General features: G+C 33.2%; 1 protein-coding gene across 1 annotated transcript in view; it reads right to left on the bottom strand.

The window, feature by feature from the left end:
- The window catches only part of LOC131842357 (uncharacterized), a 159,625-nt gene extending 154,676 nt beyond the window's left edge, over positions 1-4,949 (bottom strand). The window contains exon 1 of the mRNA XM_059190897.1: positions 4,096-4,949. Within this exon, the coding sequence (XP_059046880.1) occupies positions 4,096-4,246 (151 nt within the window). The 5' untranslated portion in view covers positions 4,247-4,949. The remainder of the gene's footprint in view (positions 1-4,095) is intronic.
- Between the last annotated feature and the right edge of the window lie 18,242 nt (positions 4,950-23,191).

The raw sequence follows: 23,191 nt of genomic DNA, 5'->3' as shown, positions 1-23,191 counted from the left end.
TTCTATCAATCACTGTAGATCTTTTGCAAATATTTTTATTTTAGATTCTATTATGCAATCAAAGACTACTTCCAGCCTTCTGTACCTCGTTTTGCAATTTGTGGATTTTTTTATTGTGTGGAAAAATCTTCAAAAGATCGTCCCACTGCAAGAGAGATGATGAAATGGTCTGTGAGTAAGAACTCATTAAAAACCACATGGTGTACGTATGAGTGTCTTTATCAGGCGACTTCATGTTAGCATACTGCTGTTCGTGTCGTTGTCGCTCTATTTGAGGAATACTAGAGCAGTAAAAAATTAAATGTTATGAAGAACAGAATATATTAATACAATTCTTGTCTCTATAAATTTTACACTATTTTTGCTGAAAAAAAAACGCCTTTTTTATTCTAATTAAGATTTATCTAATTTAGAAATAAGGGGAAGTGATTGTAGAGACTCGCCTATGTTATGTATGTGTAGATTATATATGTCCGTCTCCACAAAAATATTTAATATAATTAAATTTAATTTATTAATCAAATTTGACTGTCTGTATTGACTAATATTTTGGGAATATATTAAGGACATGTAAATATTAATTATTTTATTATTTTATGTATGTATATACAACTGATAAATGGCACATGTTGTCTATTGTATGTCAGAAATGACTAATGTGTTGAACTAATATATGTTAATTATGTTAAATATTATTCACTATCTCATAATTATTTTACTTGGATCTTTTAAAGTGTTTGTTATATTTATCCAATAATATTAGCATTTTCAGAAAGGTCTCAGTAACATTTTAATACGGTTCTTGTTATCATTCAGTTAATAAATGCTCTCCTGTTATTGTTGATTTTAATATTCATTAATAATGTTCAATTACTTTACATTGCTTCATAATAAGTGCGTTCTATAATTCTATTATGGAATAAGTTTTTTTATTAACTATTGGGGTCAGCAGCCTCGAGGGAAACTAGTGTTGTGCAAAACTGGTCTATATTAGCACTCAATCAGATGAGATTTTAAATCTAATCATCAATATTTTTTCTATTTAATTGTATTAGTGCTAATTGGTGGTTTGTATTCACACACTTAAACTTAAAAATGTAAAGTAATAATAAAATGATTTAAAAGAGCAACACGCAAGTTTCTTGCTCGTTCTTCTTGTGATGAGACAGCTTTCCGAACGAGCGGTAGATTAAAAAAAATGTAATGACTATTCAAAAGTGCTTCAATGTAAGTTTATTTCAATAAATGATTTTCTATTCTATTCTATTCTATTCTAATCCAAATCATGATCATCATGTAGTACCTTAATACATATTCCACCTTTCTAAATTCCAATAAGCATTAATTATGTTAGCTACTTCCAATTTGGAATCTAATTCCAAGCTGTTTTTTTATTGTCTTGTCTTATTTACAATTTCACTTTTATCTGCCTCATTTGTCGACAAGCCCGATGCATGTTTGTCTTGAACTTCACAATAATATGTCGAATCGTAACCGGTCGCGACCAGTCCCACAGAAGTTGAACCGTGTTTCTTGACATCGTCAAATGTAAACATTGGCTATTTTCGTCCTGATTGATGATCAGCCGGCCTGACACTGTTTATGAGTTTTAGCAGTGTACACACATACGTGGTTGTTCATTGTTTGCACGACGATACTAATTTGCTGGGCTATTAAAAAGTTTACATGTCGCTGTTATTTTTACAAATGTACAGCAATACAAATAATATAGGAAATTGCAAAATATTAAATTTCAATGATGTAAAATTTGTAGTTTGTATAAATTTTTAAATGTTGTATTTAATACACATTATTTACCTATGTTGATAACTGAGTTTTAACATGAATAATTTTATTGTAAATGAAAACCTTTCGAAAAAAAGGAAGAGAAACCTTTATAATGTAAATCATTTTATACGAATGTATAGTAATACAAATAATATAGAATATTTCAAAATATTATATTTTAAGAATGTAAAATTTGTCTTTTGAATTAATCAATAATTATTATTTTTATATTTTCGTGTTTAATATATATTATTTATATTGTTAATTTGATCTTAACACGAATAACTTTATGGTAAATAAAGATATTTCCCTCTCGAGAAAAAGGAAGAAGAACAGAAAGAGAAATTTTTATAATAATATAATATTTTTTAATTTTTCACTGAAACAGAACAAAATTATTTCAAAGTTCATAATTAATGTGCACATATTAAATTTGCACGTAACTATAGATATTTCTAGATCTTTTTTTTTTTACTACTGTGCATGATAATATATTTTACCACTTTCGTTATTTTTTTTTAAACTTTACACTGTAATTATATAAAAGTTTAACTTAAACCGCCTTCGACTATCTCTACACTCCCTAAGGTTTAATGCTATTAGCATTAAGCTCGCCTATTGTATAAAAATTTCAATAAAGTTTAAATAAATAAATTATTTCAAACTCTGTCAAGACTTAAGATTTTGTTGAATAAGCAATATCTAAAGATATTTCTTGTATTGTGTCTCAATTTAAATTTATCCGCATAGCTCCAATATGACAATAATTAGTCATTTCAAAAAGTAAAACAATAGTCTTGTTTTTTCTAACATAAATTATATTCATAAAAAAATATGTTATCAATTGTTTGTGTTTAGTTCAAGTACACTATACAGGAAAATGGTGGCCGTAATTGAAAACGCACTTGTTATATTTTTACAAAATAATATTTATTTCACAAATTGTCCCATTGCAATGCATGGGTATGTATACAAAATTAAACACAATCCTGTTATAGATAATTGATTACATGATGTATATATCAGTATCGTATTATATGTAAATAATATATTCACTGACGGGATTATTCGTATAAAAAATCAGATCCTTACAATTAAATGCAATATTTACAAGTTTGTTCATATAAAAAAAAAACGTAAAAATATACAATACGCATATTGATAATCTTTATACAGATCGTGAAAAACAATTTTTTTAATTGCTCATTTTTTTAAATTTCGTTTTTTTTAAACAGTACATAGTAAAACAAAAATCTACAATAGCAATATAACATAATTATAATCATACACTGATTTATTTACAATAATACTAGAATTTGGAGTCAAATATATTTCTGACGAAGACAAGCGTGGTACCTAGTTAGTCTTCAAATCAAACAATTTCATAATATTTTCACCTTGATTTTGCATAATTAACTAATATTTGGTGTCTAATTAGATTGAAGCAAAAATATAGCACTTAAAATATATAATTATGACTATCGAGATTATTTGGAACTAAAATAAATTTGAGATCCACATTAACTAAAGAATAATAAATGATTTATTAAATGCTAAACCGCCAAGGGTATTATTTAGAATAAAATAATTGTAATAAATTAAACTACTAGAAATCATTTTCTTAAAAATTGACAAAAATAAAACAAATAAGGAGATCAAATGAAATTATCTTTAAAAACTTAACAGCCCTAATTGATTTACACTATTATATTACACCGTCACTTCAGTTGAACGCTGACAGAACTGATGGTTTATCATCAGGTGTTGATCGCCATTAAGGATATACAGAGATTTCAATATTAAAAACAAATGCATCGCAAAATATCATTAAAAAATCACATTTGCCAAAAAAAAAGTTATTTCCAAAACTTGTTTCGTTTGGAGGGGTTTTGTCAAACTTCACTCAAATTTCACGAACTTAAAGCATATTTTGTAATAAGCACATAAATGTTAGAATCGCAATGACCAAACAAAGTGACGGGGCCAATATTTCTCCCGTCATTTTATTACGGCCAATACCACCTTTAGTTATTTAAGTGCAGTTGGACACAACATCTCATTAACTTTAGAATTATATACAAAAAGACGAACAGTCTTAAAAATACATAACAACAGTCCAGATCTGCTTTGCAGTATCACCGTTAACAAACACTTAAACGTTAGGATCTTCATCTTATCTGATGGTATTGAAGAGTGATGATGTCAGTGACACTTTTATAATGGCCACGACCATTACTAGGTTGACGATGTAGGTCGAATTGCATCTTAAGTGGTACGGTGGTGGGTTAATCTCACGAGGGCACTCACCTCGTCTGTTCTCCTGAACCTCTTGGCCAGGCTGTCTTGATACCAAGATGTGGCAGAGCACCTCGTACAACTCGGCTAGGAGTCGGTTCAACCTAGAGAAGTTCTCCTCGCTCGCCTCTCTCTCACTTGGCAGATTGAATGCTATAGCCATCTTTGTCTTTCGCAGCGTCTTTTTCTACGGAAGAAGCGTGGACAGAATGCCGTTTGTTTTTTATGCATAAATACTGCGGCGGCGATTTAAATAAGTGCCTCACGCTTTTTTAATGTCTCCCGTTGTAGTAGAATTTCTCTGAATTGCAATAATTTTACAATTTTCCCACCTCACCAAAAAATTTTCTTTTCAAAGTCACGAAAATACTAAGTTGTGTCTTCCAGCGTAAAACAAAATTATTGGCTTGGATTAACGTTCGAAATGCGACGTAAACAATCACTTTCACAGTTCATATGGCACAATAAGTTCTAAGTTTAAAAACCACAGTTGAAAATTTGGCTTCGCCGAGATCACGTTATCAGTCCGACCTCAGAAAGTTCACAAGTTCACTAACAAAAGTTTTTAATCAAAACTTCGCACGGGCGCCGTCCATTTCACTCGCAACTCGATAATCGACCGATAGACAGTACGAGCGCGCCAACTAACGCATAATGCATCGCTCCGATTATTAGATGTAAACAAATCTGCACTCCGCACGCCGATCGACAAAAGAGGTCGGCTGACGACTATTGTACGTGCGGCCGCTGCGGAAGCAAATCGTGTAATAAGGGATAATACTTCGTGCACATCATTGCCTCGCTCACCGTCCGCCGCATGTGTTGGTGCGGTGCATAATGTAAGCACACACGCACACAGCCGCGACCCATTTGATTATAAATAGTGGAACGCACGGTAGCACGTTCCCTTCGCACTCTACAACCTCGACACGTTTTCCTGTCTCGTTCACACTTTCTCATTGTTGCATCTTCCTTTCTCGTGTCAAGCTGGTTACATCATGTAATAGCAGCGCTCGAGTAAATGTCTCTCTCTCGTTCTGATGACACGTTGCGATCCCTTCGCGAGCGGGAAGGAGAGTGTTACTGCGCTTTTGGATTTGGAAACGAAAAAGCGCGCCAAAGCGAATTAGCCAATCGGAGCGGTTATTTAGTATGGGGTGAGGTGACGTAAGGATAGAGGACTCGGTGTGCGGGGTTGTTAAACGGAGAGCGTTCACTCGGCTACGGGCTCGCCGCCGAACTCCTACTAAAATACGTATTGTGATACTGACGAGGTTTAACGGCTCTTTGTTCGGACGTCCGCGAAGCTGGTTTTAACGCGAGTTTAGGTTCGGGCTATACGATACTGTGACACGAGTTGGCGCGTGTGTTTTATTTGAAGCGATACAGTAATAGTATGTTTGTACGTTCACATATAAACCCGTTTTACTGCCGTGGTTTTGCCATACGCGCTTGGTTTGTGCAACCGAAGGTGTTTTAGGGTTTATTGGCTTTGGGTTCGAGTGGAAACCTTTGTTTAGTATTGGTTCAATACGGGCAATAAAATTGATACCGCGGTTTTCGTACGTAAAAACACTTAATGAACCACTCAAATAGATCGACAAACTGTGTTAATGTAATTGCTCAATATTTAACTAGTTTCACACTTGTAATATTCGGTTAACAGTTCAATATAGTTGAAATAAATTGTAAGTCAATAAAAAAAATACTTAGAAGTGTCTCACTAAATATAATTTAAATAAAACATAAACACAATCTAAAATATCTGTGATAAATTAATAATGAACAAACTCCGAAAATCTCGTAAATGATGTAATAAAACAAAATACGTGTAAAATATTCAAAAATACTAAATATTATTTAGGTTGCTATCGTGATATTTTACGTAAATATTTTTGTAAGTGAAAATATAAAACGTACTTAGAAGTAATATTCACTTTTTACTTAACTAAAATTCGAGTTCACGGTCGCGCTGCATAGAGTAGAACGGAAAATGTACTAAAATATCGGAAAATATAAAATAATGACTGATGATTATTATGATGATACTGATTTTCATGTTTTTCAGCTGCTACAATGATTTATAATATTACAGGTTATGTATATACAATCACTACATTATTTACTACACAACATATAACATTTTACGATAAATATTTAAAATTAAATTAGAAATATATATTTTGCAATAATTTTTCATCATATAATTTTTTTAAATACATAATCACTCAGTGTTTTGTATACATATGTATACAAAACACACAGATCAACAAAAAGAGATATACTCATGAATACAAATGTTTATACAGAGTGCTGTATTTTTTTTCTATGATCATTTTTTATTTATACCTTTATACTTTTCTCACACAAGAAAATATTTCTAAAAATTTTATCCATTTTAATTTTTTTTTTAATTTTCATAGTTTTTAACACTATTGTTACAAAAAATTAATATTTACGATTATTATTTTTTATAATGTTTACAAATAATTAATACTTACCCGTGAAATAATAGGTTTCAGAAACTTTTAAAACACCTCTGCATCCAATAATTCACTAGAGAGCACTGGGCAACCGCGGAATCAAACCTTGGTAGATTGTTAGTCAATAACAGGCCGTTATGGAATTAGTCATAGGCAAACAGATTTATTTTTTACCTCAAGGATTCCCCTGCCGTAAAGAACAGAACAAATATTATTTAAAACTACACATCATCGAAAGTACGAGAAAGAATTCGTGAATGACAATAATCTTTAGTATTTTGATTCCAATGAATCAGTACTATGACTATCACATAGTCATCATTACATAGTATAAAACATAGTCGCTGTGGCTGTCTATCTGTCTGTCTGTCCTATGTTTGGTTAACTCTTTAAAACTACGCAACAGATTTTGAAGCGATTTTTTTAAATAGAAAGAGTCAAGAAGTAGGTTTATATGTATAATATGTGTACACCCGTACGAAGCCGGGGTAGGTAGCTAGTTCATTCTTAAAAGAATAATAATAATAATCCTAGGACAATTCACACAGCGCCATCTAGTCCCAAGTTAAGCTAGCTAAAGCTTGTGTCACGGGTACTAGATAACTGATACAAGTACATAGATAATTTGAAGTAAATATATAAAAAGCATTTCAAATGAAAACATCTATGTACCTTCATGGTAGGGCCTTTGCAAAGTAGGCAGAAACAATCGAGAACTATTACCTTCTAGTCTTATACACAACTCTTGTTTTAGTCACTTTCATAACTCGTCCCATGAATTCCTGACAAGCTAGAGTTTCATGACTCCTCCTCTCAGAAAAGGAGTTGCAATTCAAATGCTTTATGAGTTCGCTTATTTTTTTTAATTACAACAGAATAAAAAAAAGTCCAAATTAAAATTAAACATGTCCAAACATGTCTCTACAGTCAACATGAAAGTGGGTCACCCTACAATGACTAAGCAGTATTGAACGAAATGTCAATGCATAAAATATGATTCTACTTTGAACTTAATTCTTTTATATTGAGTATTTATATATTATACAGCAGTATACACAGCAGCAGCATCCTCGGTGGTCTAGTGGTTTAGCACACCGCTTTACTATCCGATGGTCGTGGGTTCGATTCCTCGCACGGTACAAAAAATAGTATTCATGAGTATGATTGTTTGTATCGGTCTGGGTGTTTTCTATGTATAATAAGTATTTATTTACAAAAAAATATAATAAATATATATAAGTTGTCTAGTACCCATAACACAAGCTCTGCTTAGCTTGGGACCAGATGGCGCTGTGTGAATTGTCCTGAGATATAATTATTATATATTTTTTTATTTATATGTCATCTACAGTGGAACCCGCAACCATCGGAAGTAAGGCAGTTTACTAACCCGCTAGGGTTTAGTACCTACACTGCCTTATTTTAAATAATCACGTGGTGATCTCGCAGTAAACATTTGTATTTATGAGTGCAAACAATTGCACTCATGAATACAAATGTTTATTATTATTTGTATTAATTATTTATTAATAATTTGTCCATGCATATCAGTAGACTAGTTGGCGCTGTGTGGACTTTCCAGAGTTATTATTATTATTATTAATATATTTCTCTTTTAATAAATTTGTTATCGATAAACATTTTAATATATAATATACATACCAAATTAGTGTATTTAAGAAATGTGTATGATTGTTTTTGTTTTATTTACGTATTTTAAAAGTTAATAAATAATTATATACCCAACTATATTATCTATTAAGAAATAGGACATTTTTCATACCAAAGCATAAGAAGTCTACAAATCTTTCATACCAAAAGCTCTCGTTAACTTTAGAAACACTAGCAAAATTGTATTACCAAGTTTCGTCAACAGATGGCGTTACTAGTCCTAACTCATTGCTCTTATTCTGTTATTTGCTATTTTATGATTACAATGAATTAATTTAGAACTAAATATTATATTATCTGTAGTAAAAAAATAAAGATAAACAAAGTTATTATTTGTGTAGTACATTAAGTTGTGAATTACGTTATTTATGCATAGTATAGTTATGTGAGGAAGGAGAGAATTGCAATATGGCGATAGTTTCACGACAATGTAAGTCTTAAGAATGCGTTATGTAAATCCCCCCAAAGTACTGGTTTTAAGGGTTTTATTTTAAATAATCATATACTATTTGCTGTCGTTTAGAATAATAAATAATATCTAAGTCATAAAATGTAAGCGATTTTGAAACTATACCTATTTTGATACTGGCACATAATAATAATTTTATATTTTTTCATTGAAGTTGTCTTTTGTTTTTATTGGAATTGATTTTTTTTTTTATAACACAGCGGACAAACGAGCATGCGGCTCACCTGATGGTAAGTGATTACCGCCGCCCATGAGCACCCGCAACACCAGGGGAATTGCAAGTACGTTTTCGCCCTTTTTAAAAGGACTAAGCTCTTTTCTTGAAGGTTTCAATATCGTGGAAGGTGATTCCACAATGTCGTTGTGCGAGGCAAAAAGTTTCTAGAAAACCGTACTGTGGAAGACCGCCATTCATCCAGATGATCAGGATGGTATTTTAAAGGTATGATTGTTTTTTTTAGATTAATACAGTTGTAATTATGCGTTTGTATATGGACAGAGATGCAAAGTCTCACGGCAAAGTAAATGGATCGAATCATGAAAAATTAAAAAAAAGTGTTTATCAAAGAATGTTGAGAATCCGCTATTTCTTTATACTCACGCCACAAATCAATACAAAGAGCAATCAGGGCAAGTCCAAACCGTAAAATCGAGCAGTAGCTGCCACGGCGTATTAAGGATTACCGCCAAGACGGGCCCTTTGAAGTTGACGTACAGTCAACCACATAAAGATATTACTTGACACGGTGGTCAAGTTATACTGGGAAGAAAATTAATTTTATTTTATATTTAGGGGTTAATTTTTGTTTTTATATTTCCATAAATTCTGTAGCGGTGTATTGTGCTACTAACATTGGGATGGGTTACAAATTCGATTCCTGAAAAATATATACAGCTGAGTTTGGTTGTATTATTCAAAGGTATTTTGTTACATACTGTAAAAATTTACTGTCTTTGTGTATATCACTTTTCAGTACCAAACATACAATCTGCTTCGTCTATAACTAGAAGGCGCTGTTCAATTGTATTTATTTATATTATGTAACCGTTACGCAACACACTTAGCGGAAGCACTCAAAATGAGTATTTTTTGTCACATTTTTCATTTTTGCTCCGCTCCAGTTGGTCGTGGCGTGATGTTATATAGTCTATACCACTTCGGGACAATATACCTTTCTAACAATGAATTTTTAAAATCAGATCAGCAGAACCGGAGATTACCCTGAACAAACAAACATACAAAGTTTCCTTCTTTATAATCCTTACTTCCTTATCCTTACTAATATTATAAATGCGAAAGTAACTCTGTCTGTCTGTCACGCTTACACGTCAAAACTACTGAACCGATATAAATCAAATTCGATACACTGATAGTCTAGACCCTTAGAAAGGACATAGGCTAATTATTAATGCGAAAAAAGGGTTGTAACGGGTTGAAAGGGATATGAATGTTTGTATGTGTATGTGTATTGTATATATGTGTTTGTAGGCTATTCATTGTTGGTAACCAGTCAACAAACGACACAAATATCTATGTAATTGCTTATTTTGTATATAACAGTATGGAAGTACCTTAATTTTTTAAGCTAGTAGCTTGAAATTTATTTTTTAAGCTGTTGATTAAATATAAATAAATATGACATTCAAAGTTTGTAAAAAAATACCATTAAAGTAAGATAAAATAAAATAGGGGATGAAAGTTTGTATCGAATTTCGTAATTATTGAAGCTAGAACGATAAAACTTTTTTCTTCGTCTTTTTTGGATGTTTTGTTTTATTTGGTCAAGTTTTCACGCGGATAAAGTCGTGGGCACAGCTAGTATTTGTATAGATAACAATTAATCTAAACTGAGAGTTAAAATAAAGTACAGTTTATTGTTGTTAAGCTGTTGTAAACAACAAATAAATGCATTTAATAGTTATTATATGACAATTCAATATTGAATCCTGAAAGCTTTTTCATTAATACATTATCAACGAACAGATATTCACGTAATTGGTTGGTAGTGGCAATCTCCGATCATATATGTAACTAGATTTATGATAACGAGTGAGTATCGAGCGACAGATATCACATGTGTGATATCTACGTTCAGTTATGCCTCAGTGGTGTAGTGGTTTAGCACCGCTTTACTTCTGATTGGTGTGGTTCGATTCCTCTAGCGGTACAAACATTTGTAATCGTGAGTATTGATTGTGTGTATTTTCTATGTATAATATGTATGTATTAACGAAAAAAAAAAATTATCTACTTATTTTTTTTTTAATTCATATCACACGGGCCAATTAGTAAGCATTGGATCTGTATGAAATTAGAAGATTCATTTGTATCAGTTATCTAGTACGCATAACACAAGCTTTAGCTAGCTTAACTTGGGTCTAGATGGCGCTGTGTGAATTGTCCTTAGATTATTATGTACAGAGAGTACAGGACAATTCTCCTGAGATTATTATTATTATTATTAGTATGAGTGTTTTCTATGTATATTTTTAATGGATTGTATTGGAATGGTACACAGGCCTTTGCTAACGGTATACGCTGGCGGAGCACTAGGCACCGGTAAGAAGATAAGATGAGCATGAGGTCAGGTCAGTTAGCCCATCATGACATGGACCAGGATATTATCACGATGGTTTCCAGAGAGAACAGCGTGTAGGTCAACCTGACAATAACTATACATAGTTTTATTTATGTAATTATATAATTTTAGAAGTATATTTGTACGTTTACACCTATATATATATTTTTTTTTTCTGTATTAATCTATTTAATACTTATAAAATTGCACCGCCATACTATCTCTGATCAACGCGTCGGTTGACTGGTAGAGAATACCATCAGGCATTAAGTCCGCCATGTATACAATTTTGTGTGCAAAAGAATAAATAAATAAATAAATAATAATAATAATATAATGTATTAAGTATAATAACTGTTAGTAATATAATGTTTTTACGGTAGAGTTTTTTAACTATACCGTAAAATAGTGACAAAAATCATCAGACATGAATCATTAGCATCTACTATCTAAAGCCACAGGAAATTAGTAGTTGCGTGTAAATGAGAAAGAAATATGATGTTAATTCGCTGACTAATTAATAACATCGACGGCTTGTTACAATGAAATATATTGGGCTCGTACTCCTGGATACAGATATCACATAGATAGTAATAAATAACCCTGGACAATTCATACAGCGTCATATAGACCCAGTTTACGCTTTATAAAGCTTGTGTTATGGGTACTAGCCAAGTAATACAAATACACCCAGACCGAACAAACAATCATACTTATGAATAATGTTTGTGCCGTGCGAGGAATCGAACCCGCGACCATCGGAAGTAAGACGGTGTTATATAACTATAAGTAATGTAATGATTTTAGGGTAGGGTTAAAAGTAATGACAAAAATCAAAGAATCATACCAATGATTCTTTGATTTTAGGTAAAGCCACGGTAAATTAATAGTTTTAAATACAAAACATGTATAGTACCTTACATATGGCAACACTGATTAACACGCGGAGGCTTTCAGATGTGCCCGGGTGCCATTAATTTTAATGGTCTCTGTATTTTAGTGTAACGAGACACCTGATGTTCAATTCATATCACACGGGCCAATTAGTAAGCATTGGATCTGTATGAAATTACAATATTCATTTTGGACTCGCTGGTCTAGTGGTTTAGCACACCGGTTTACTTTCGATGGTCCAGGGTTCGATTCCTTGCACGGCCCAAACTTTTGCATTCAAAACTTGTTTATTGATCTTTATGTGTAACTAGGTGTGCCCACGATTTCACGCGCGTTAACTTCCAGTGTATAAATTTCAATAAAAAATATAGCCTATTGCTTAATAGCCAATATTGTTCTAATACATAAGTCATATTACAGCTAAGTTTCATCAAAATCCGCTTAGTATTTTGCGTGATAGAGTAAAAAACATCCATCCATACACACGAACTTTCGCATTTATAATGTTACATATATTTAATTGACGTTTTTTTTAGAACACAAACATACAAATACAAACATTCGAGTTTGTAATATTACTAGCTTTTGCCCGCGGCTTCGCTCGCGTCAATTTATCCCCTTAGGGGTGGAATTTATCAAAATCCTTTCTTAGAGGATGCCTACGTCATAGTAGCTTTATGCATGCAAAGTCTCAGCCCGATCGGTTTAAAATTGACAAAGTTTCATACAAACTTTCACCCCATATATTATCCCCTTGGGGATACCACCCCTAAGGAGATAAAATAACGCGAGTGAAGCCGCGGGGAAAAGCTAGTTTATACATATAATACATATTTCTTCTCCTGTTTTTACTGTTTCTTTCATTAATTGTATTTTTCTACAAAAACCGTCTTGCACTTATCTCTTAACAAGCATTATTTACCAGCTTTACCAGCACAGCGCTCATATCTTTATATATAAAAACATGTCACGTTGTTTGTCTATAGACTCCTAAACTACTGAATCTATTGCAAATTTGATGTGCACATTGCATGCAATTTGATCCAACTTAAAAGATAGGATAGCTTACATCACAATTTATAGTTGCAATATTATTTTATTCAAGAACCTTAACCATAGCAACGAGTGGCCGGCTCTGCTAGTGTTATATATGAAAGTAAACATTTGCAAAATATATCCCATGGGGTGGCCAGGCTTAAAAACTATTACAACAGCGGTGGATTTAAGTGTTTAAAATGAAAAGGGGAGGCAATCGCAGGAAAAGCTTTCCAATATGGACCCGCTGAAATAGTTTTTCATTATGCACCGTGCGAACAAATATGCCAACGCAAAGTTTCATACGTGAATTATTTTTCACAAACCATGAACATATACAATAATATATATTATATACATATATATATATGGAAGAAGGATTTATGCATTTTATTCTTTTTTTTAAATAAAACTATAATAAAAATTATAGTTTTATTTAAAAAAGAGAATTGACAGAGTGGTCAGAACGAGTAGGACGATGTAAGACGATTTTAAGAAGTTAATGAATAATTAAATATTATAAGACTTTTCGTCAAGTCTCACTCGCGATAATCCAATATATATATATATATATTATTTATTTCTGTGTCGTATGTAAATATGTATGTCTAATAATATGTATTATTGTAAAGTTACAACGTGTTTGTAAACTGTAATGCGCCGCTTACTAACTTCTCAGTTTGCCCTATGGTTGACTGATAGAGAACGTCCTTTGGTGTTAAGTTTGCCATATGTACATATATATATTGTAATTGTGCATTAAAGTTTAAATAAATAAATATTGACCTCGGTGGTCTAGCGGTCTAGCACACCGCTTTACGTCCGATGGTCGCGGGTTCGATTCCTCGCACGGCACAAACATTTGTATTCATGAGTATGATTGTTTATGTCGGTCTGGGTGTTTTCTATGTATAATATGTATATATTTACAAAAAAAAAAACTATGTACTTGTATCAGTTATCTAGTACCTGTAATACAAGCTTTAGCTAGCTTAACTTGGGACTAGATGGCGCTGTGTGAATTGTTCTGAGATTATTATTGATATTTTTTTTAAATTGGCACATTAGATCTAGAGATAACTCCCCTTCCCCCTACAACCTTACCTCTTTCGATATTACTACAGAACAGATTGTTAGTAATATGGGTTATAACTAGCAATAGCTAGCAATGTACCATATCAGGTTAACCTCCACGCGGTTCCCTCTGGATACCATTATGATAAATTACTGGTAAAATTGTCACAACAGGCTAACTCCTGCTTTTGCCACCTGCTGAGATTTTTTTTTTTTTGGGATGATAATGAAATGTTGCACCCGCCTGCAATCCGATGACTTGACCTGAGAATTGTAACTACTTATATTTTATTTTGTGTAATTGTCATGACATACAAGATGATGGGAAGTGGTAACCGTTGTATATATACATAAACAATAGAGACTATGTAAACAAAGCTAGGAATACAACGCGTACGGGAATAAAACAGTCGAAAAGGATGTCGGTACAAAGAAAGCGATTTTACAATAAAAAACACTGGCATTGAGCTATCATGTGACCCTCGCCATACGACTCATATTTTGATTTTTTTTTATGGATGATAATGGAATGGTGCACCCGCCTGCGCTAACGGTTTACGCTGGCGGGGCACCAGTGGAGGATGATAAGATGAGTATGAAGCTCAGGTCAGTTAACCCATCGTACCTGCTGAGTTTGGCCACCAGTTTCACTGAAGGATAGCGGGGGAGTGCAGATACACTCCAAACCCGTGGAAGGACTAATGGAGCGACTGGAGGCCAACTCCCGCCTGACGGATATGAGTGTAGTCTGAGGGCACCTAGGGGTTCGAACTTCGACCCTCGTATTAATTTTTGATTTCAATCCCCGTCTTGGACTGGGGACCGATCGGGTCCTAATACTGCGCAACATAAGTTATTACATGAAGATTAAGGGCACTAACTGTGCCCGCGTGAAAATAGCCTATATGTTATTCTAATGTATAAGCTATATTACAGTAAAGTTTTATTAAAATCCGTTCAGTAGATTTTGCGTGAAAAAGTAACAAACATCCGTACTTACAAACTTTCGCGTTTATAATATTAATAATAAGATATATTTACTATATACATATATATAAATATATGTATATAGTAAAACAGCAGTTGACTGATTCACTGATTAGTACGCGCCGCCGTGCTACGTAAAGAGGTCATTGGACGAATGGCCAAGAACTATATAGAGCGGTTCATCAGATTATTTTACACATATGAAAAACAAGTTTTTGTTGCTTATGACTAAAACTCGACCGCAAAACTCAAACTATATATTTGCCTAACATTATATTGATATAAAAATATTTTTATTAATGTAACTGTATTGCGAACATATTGCATTTTATTATTAACTAGCTGTAGCCGCGACTTCGTCCGCGTGGAATTAAACTTTATTTTTCTAAAATATGTTTTTAAAATAAAAGTAGACTTAGTTATTACATTAGCTACCTGCAAATAAAAGTCCCGTCAAAATTGGTCCAGCCATTTCAGAGATTAACCTGACCAAACAGACAGGCAGTCTGACAAAAATTGTTAAAAATATTATTTTGGTGTATGTACCGTATTTATATTCATATGCATGTAGTAAAATAATGGTTATTTCAATATTACAAATACTTTTATAGGGACTCAATAGGGCGCAACTCGTGATATTTTAAACAATTGAAACATGTCCTTACTCCTTCACTCAATCCGGTATAGCTCCTTAAATACTAGTGTGATTTAAATGAATTTGGTATCAATTTAAAGCTAACAGTTTAACCTTTCAAATGGTACTAATATTTATTACTCTTAACTAGTTATTAAGTACTCAAGATCGCGTGGAATTAATTCCAATTAAGTGATTCCATACTTTTACTCGCCAGTGTCGTACCCATAACAGAAACTTTAACTAGCTTAACTTGGGTCTAGATGGCGCTGTATGAATTGTCCTGAGATTGTTATATTATATAACTTTTATAAGTCGGTTAAAAAATAAAAAAATAGAATTTTAGCCACTCTGTGTATATAATATCTTGTCCACTAGTTTAGATATTGAAGAGAGACAGTGAGCATCCTAGTATTGTACAAAACTGTATTATTAATGCATTGCTAGCTTGCAATTGCTGATCTCTTTGTTCACAGTCCGGTGATCGTCATGGGGAAAGTATGGGAATACGAAAGGAGCAAATCTACATATCAAGCAATTCTTAGTGAAAGTTATTTTTTACGTTAACTGAAATGGTGGTAATTTGTTGTTGTTTTTTGGACTACTCTAATGCTGTTGGCCGTAGCTGGCCTTTACAGCTTCACCGGACGTTAGGGGCGAGTGCAGATGGCACTCCAAACCCGCGGAAGGACTTATGGAGCGGCTGAAGGCCAACTCCTGCCTGACGGATACGACTTTAGTCTGAGGGCACCACTAGGGGTTCGAACCTCGGCTCAGGCCATCGTAATTTCGATCCCCGTTTGGTGTGGAGCGCCCGGACGTACGCAGGCGCCCGGTTGAATGCGCGATATTGTGTGTCTGAGGTCGTCGTCTTCGCCGGCGAGGACGGTGTCGTGTGTGTTGTAGTTGTTAACATGAATATTTATTTATTTATATAACTTCAATGCACAAAATACCAAGGTAAAAGTACATATGGCGGACTTAACGCCTTACGGCATTTTCTACCAGTCAACCACAGGTTGTGCAGAGAATATTGATCTGAGTGTTTTCTATGTACATATATGTTTAGTGGAGGATAATGTAATGGTTCACCCGCCAGCGCTAACGGTTTACGCTGGCGGGACACTAGTGGAAGATGGTAAAATGATTGTGAAGTCAGATCAGTTAGCACATCGTGACAACTGTACCAGGAATTTATGACGATAGTTTCCAGGGGGAACCGCGCGGAGGTCAGTCTGACATGGTACATTGATATTGTATTTGCAAAATAAATATTTAAGTAATATTAGTATCAACAATACAAACTCTACTTAGATTGGGACTAGATAGCGCTGTGCGATTTGTTCTGAGTTCATGTTTATTATTGTATATAATAGTTGTAGTACAAACTCTGATTAATCTAAGACTAGATGGCGCTGTTAATTGTCCAGGATTATTAGAACATTTTTCAATATCCAACGCCCAAAGTATTCAAATCTAAGAGAATAATAACAAAACACTCAAATTTACTGCCTACACAAACATAAATACGGACTCTACACGTCCCTGGAGAACTGACTACCTACTGCTGATAGCAAAAAATACTACACACAGCTGAACTTGACAAAAAATGTAAACAAACTTTTTTTTCTACTAGTTCGGACGTGTTGTGGACGGGAGATAACCTTTAGGGTGTACGAGATAGTTACCGACAGTCTTACGTGATCTATAATAAAATAAGTTTAGAATGTCTTTTCAAAACTAAAATTTGTATACCATACAACGGTGACAAATTTTCTTCAATAAATTATTAAAAAACTATAATTCTTCAAGTTTTACGTTATAATGACTAAAATTAAGTGGAAATACAGTCTATATAACTGAAGGTTTAGAAAAGACGCTTCATTTAAAAGGTCGTTTCCAAACTAAATTTTAAGTACCACAAAACATATTTTTTCTATAGATTGTTAAGGAGGTTTCCGGTTTCTAGAAGGATATTTAGAAGAGGAAGTCTTTATGGAACAACCATTTGGTTTTATTAAAAAAGGGCAAGAAAATAAAGTTTGCCTGTTGCGGAAGTCCCTCTACGGTTTACAACAAGCTAAGGAACTATAATTCTTAAAGATTAAGTTATTTGTTTAATTATATTTTTATACAAACCGTGTAAAAATTGTTCATTGTAGCTACATATGTACATTTTAATTAAATTAATTATTATCTATGTAAATGAAACGAAAGTTTCTTATATAATATTAAAATTTCTTCTAATTAGTTTTCTTAATCATTCTCTATAATTTTTTGACAAATGAAGTCCTACAGCAAAGTTCTACAGCTTAATTACATGTTTGATGTTTTAATGAATAAGTGAAAAATTTATCAAGTGATATAAATACATTTATGTCATTTAAAGTAATATTATATAATTGGTATTTTCAACAGCAGTATGTAAGCAAGTGAAATGAAATGGAGTGTGAATAACATTAACTCTATATTAAAATAAATGCAGTTTGAAGTGACGGTAATTCTGTATTTCACCCTACGCAAACGAGTATACTACGCAAAAGATTTGTTAAAAAAAACTTCTGCTTGCCTGATGGTTAATGAAAAAAAAAGATAAAAAAAACAGTATCTTAAAACCATTAACAGATAAGGGTCCCATTAGAAAATAGATAATAAATGTTACAAAGTGAAATAAGGATATTGTATTGCAAGCGACACAGATAACGAATATGCAGATCCTTAGTGCAGAGCCATTGTATGTATTGGCCGATTGTTTGTTTGTTTGAAATGGTAGGTAAAAGTGCCGTGAAGTATACATGAAAAGTGCAAATACAATATTATATTAATTTCGCAACGTTAACATATTATTTTACATTTAACATTTCATTTAAAATCATTTCGCATTCAATGATCAAGGACGCCGCGCGTACTCTATTCAATGATTAATCAGTTATATTTTAAGTATCATATACAGTTTTAAGACGAAGAAGAAACCTTCTTCTCAAGACGAAGGTTCACGACCAATGTGTGTTGCCAGTGATGACTTACGGAACAGAGACGTGGTCGCTAACTATGGTCCCCATCAACAAGCTCAGAGTCACTCAGAGGGCAATGGAGAGGGCTATGCTCGGAGTTACTCTGCGTGATCGAATCAGAAATGAGGAGATCCGCAGAAGAACCAGAGTAACCGACATAGCCCGAAGAATTGCGACTCTGAAGTGGCAATGGGCAGGGCACATAGCTCGTAGGACAGATGGCCGTTGGGGCAGTAAAGTCCTCGAGTGGCGACCACGGACCGGAAGACGCAGCGTGGGAAGGCCTCCAGCAAAGTGGACCGACGATATGGACCAGATCCCTGGAAGGCATTGGATGCGAGCAGCGCAGGACTGATCATCGTGGAGATCTTTGGGGGAGGCCTATGTCCAGCAGTGGACGTCTTCCGGGCTGCGATGATGATGATGATGATACGGTTTCAATGAAGTTTCTATTAGTATCATTTATCAGATTGATTTTTTTTACCTTTCAGAGTCTTTATAGTTTCAGTACCACCCGAACATTATGTAATTTACAACTTACATGAAATTTTTAATAACACAGTCCGTAATACCACAGATAACATAATATTACATAGTAATACTAAATTAACTAATGAATTGTCTTCCAGATAACAGTATACAACATAGTGTAGCGGTATAGCATACCGCCTTATTTCCGATGGTAGCTGGTTCGATTCCTCGCACGGTACAAAACTTTTGTAGTCATGAGTATGATTGTTTGTGTCGATCTGGGTGTTTTGTATATATAATATGTATCATTATTTATAATAATAATAATCTCAGGACAATTCACACAGCGCCATCTAGACCCAAGTTAAGCTAGCTAGAACTTGTGTTATGGGTACTAGATAACTGATACATATACAGAGATATTTTTTTTTTGTAAATATATACATATTATACATAGAAAACACCCAGACCGATACAAACAATCATACTCATGGATACAAATGTTTGTGCCGTGCGAGGAATCGAACCCGCGACCATCGGTCGTAAAGCGGTTTGCTAGACCGCTAGACCACCGAGGTCGTCGTATAAAAAAATCTATGTTTGTATTTGTATTAGCTGTCTAATACCGATACCACAAGCTCTAGCTGGCTTAACTTCGGTGGCTTAGATCGCGCTGCGTGAATTGTCGTGAGATGATTATTATTATTATTAATTTTAAAAAATATCATGAATATAAATTTACATATATCACATATCGTTACATAGTATATAACAAAGTCGCTGTCGCTGTCTGTCCGTCCCTATGTATGCTTAAATCTTTAAAACGATAGAGTTATTCGAGAAGGAGGAAGGGTATAATACATGTACACCCGAGTGAAGCCTTGGTGAGTAGCTGGTTATATGTATATAAAAGTACCATATCAAATAAGAAAGAAAAAAATTGATGGACCAGAAAAACGCATAAAACATTAGCTAACTGAGAATGAAAGTCCTGTCAAAATCAGTCCAGTCATTTCAGAGATTAGCAAGAACAACCTTTTGGTATACTATATATAAAAAATATAACCAAAAAAAATAACCTTTTGGTATACCATATATACATTCATATGCATTTAGTGTAAAGCTGTTTATTTCAAATAACCAATAGACACTTCAATTTTATTTAATTGTAAATTGGGTAATATCAATATCCTAATTTAACAGATTTATCTCAAGATATATACCGAATCGAAACAAAGGAATCTGTGAGACGCTGTTAGTTTGTATCTAGGTTGATTGAACGACACTAAGGCGGTTGTTTTACCATGTTCACCAATATCTTCCATATATATATATATCTTAATAATATTATGAATGCTAAAGTTTGTAAGTATGAATGTTTGTTACTCTTTTACGCAAAAACTCTTGAACGGATTTGGATGAAGCTTTACAGTAATATAGCTTATACACCAGAATAATACATAGGCTATATTTTATATTAAAATTTATATATCGAATTTTAACGCGAGTGAAACTCTGGGCACAGATATTGTATATATATATTTAAACTAGCTGTACCGGTGACTTCATCCGCGTGGAATAACCTCAGATAGAATAATATTTTTAATTATCTTACTCAAAAAATAAACAAAAAGTTCATCGTTCTAGTTTCAAAAATTCGGAATTTCCATACAAACTTCCATACTCTTATATATATATATGTATAATATTTTTACAAACTTTAAAAGTCATATTTATTTATATTTAGTCAACAGCCTAAAAAAGAAATTTCAACTTTCTAGCTTTAAAATTACAATACTTCCCTACAAAGTTTCATCTCACCTGTCAACCCCTTACAAACCGTTTTCGGATTAAAAAATAGCCTATGTTTTGTCTCGGCGTCTAGTCTATCTGTGTACCAAATATCATTTGAATCGGCTCAGTAATTTTAGTATTAAATCGAGACAGGTAGACAGTTACTTTCGCATTTATAACATTAATATTGATTAAATCATTAATTTTTCACATTAATCTGGAAACATAAGTATCATCAATTTTATCTCCTAGTTAAAAAAACTGACTATTAATAGAGATAGCTTTACTCTTATCGCACTCATACAGACCGAAGCCTAAAACCCTAGCCTACGATCTAGGCATTTACATTTGTTTAGATCAGCAGCTGTTACAGACCTATAAAGTTACATTTATACACGTTTTATATCTAACATTTACATTTAGTTTATTCTAAATATGGTGAACAGTTCGATTTTTGACATAAACGGAATCGTCTCAGATATTTTGTATAATTTATATACATAGTACAAATATTTCTCTATGACCTTTTTTATGTAACATATTTATTATTTGTTTATTAAGATTTTGGTGGAATTTCGCGGGTAGATAGCTAATGTTATAAGGAGGAAGTTAGGCTCCGTTTATTTTAGATATTTTATTTATTCTGATAAAAAAAATCCTTGGTCTTAACATCGTTTACCATCAGATGAGGTACAACAAAATGGAAATCGATTTATAATAAACAAAAACTATTTTAGCTCTACAATTACATGTACAATTGTAAAATGCAAATCAGTGATAAGTATTTATTATAAATTTGTTAACAAAATTTATTACACCACAGATTATATTATTTTTTTTTAATCATATTTTTGGACGACTCTAATACTGTTGGCCGCAACTGGTCTTTACAGCTTCACCGGACGGTAGGGAGCAAATGCAGAGGACTTATGGAGCGGTTGAAGGCCAACTCCCGCCTGACGAATACGACTTTAGTCTGCGGGCACCAAGAGGTTCGAACCTCGGCTCAGGCCGTCATAATATCGATCCCCGTTTGAATTATCGATCGGGCATTATATATATCGCAAAATATATTTCTTTTATGAGCTATATAACCTGTGGCTGGTTCAACCAAGTGACCTAGTATAATCAAGCATTTATACAGTAAATAAAGTACAGCTACTGATATTGCAAATTAATGGTTGTAGTACTTTGTCAAACATTACAACCGATCTTGTTAACCTTGAATGTAACTAGTTCGTTTGTTTGAGATTTGAGATCGGCAGTCTGGCAGTTCGCCGTTCTAATCCAAGACATCAGTATTTGAAAACAACGTTTCTCAATTTTAAGTATACTGTAATCTCAAGCAATTATATGACTGAGTGAAAATATTGAGAGTAGTCTGGTTACCGAACAGTAGACACTAGTCTTCCATACTTATATAGTTTATATCCGAACTCTATATCTATTGATAATGTTTTGTTTTGAGGCAAAACTGCAGAGAAACTCTCAGAAACTTTATTTATCTGATAATTTTTTTTTATATTACGATGGTGGCGATCAAGCTTACGGGCCCATCTGATGGTAAATGGTTATCGTAACCTAAGAACGTCTGAAACACCAGGGGTGTCATGTGCGCGTTGCAGACCCTTAAGAAACCTTAATATACCCTTTTTGAAAAACCCCATGCTGTAGTCTAATGCTTCGTTTTGAGGCAAATTGTAAAGAAACTCTCAGAAAATTTATTCTTCTATTCTGTAATCATAAATATAAAATTCTTTATATGTCAACTTATTTTATGGAAATAAAACTAATGTTTATTGAAATAAACTTGTCTATGATATAACTTTTTAATTGTCTATTTTTAATATAATTGTCATTTATTTCATTGTAGTGTAACGATGACAGTTCACGTACCTATATCTAAATATATATAACTCAAAGATGACTGACATAGTGATCTATCAACGCACAGCCCAAACCACTGGACGGATCGTGCTGAAATTTAGCATGCAAGTAGATGT

Source organism: Achroia grisella, unplaced genomic scaffold, assembly GCF_030625045.1.
Source record: "Achroia grisella isolate CSIRO2021 unplaced genomic scaffold, CSIRO_AGI_Agris_v1 utg2167, whole genome shotgun sequence".
Taxonomy (NCBI): domain Eukaryota; kingdom Metazoa; phylum Arthropoda; class Insecta; order Lepidoptera; family Pyralidae; genus Achroia; species Achroia grisella.
The sequence above is the reverse complement of the archived record's forward strand: the minus strand, read 5'-3'. Positions and strand labels throughout refer to the sequence as shown.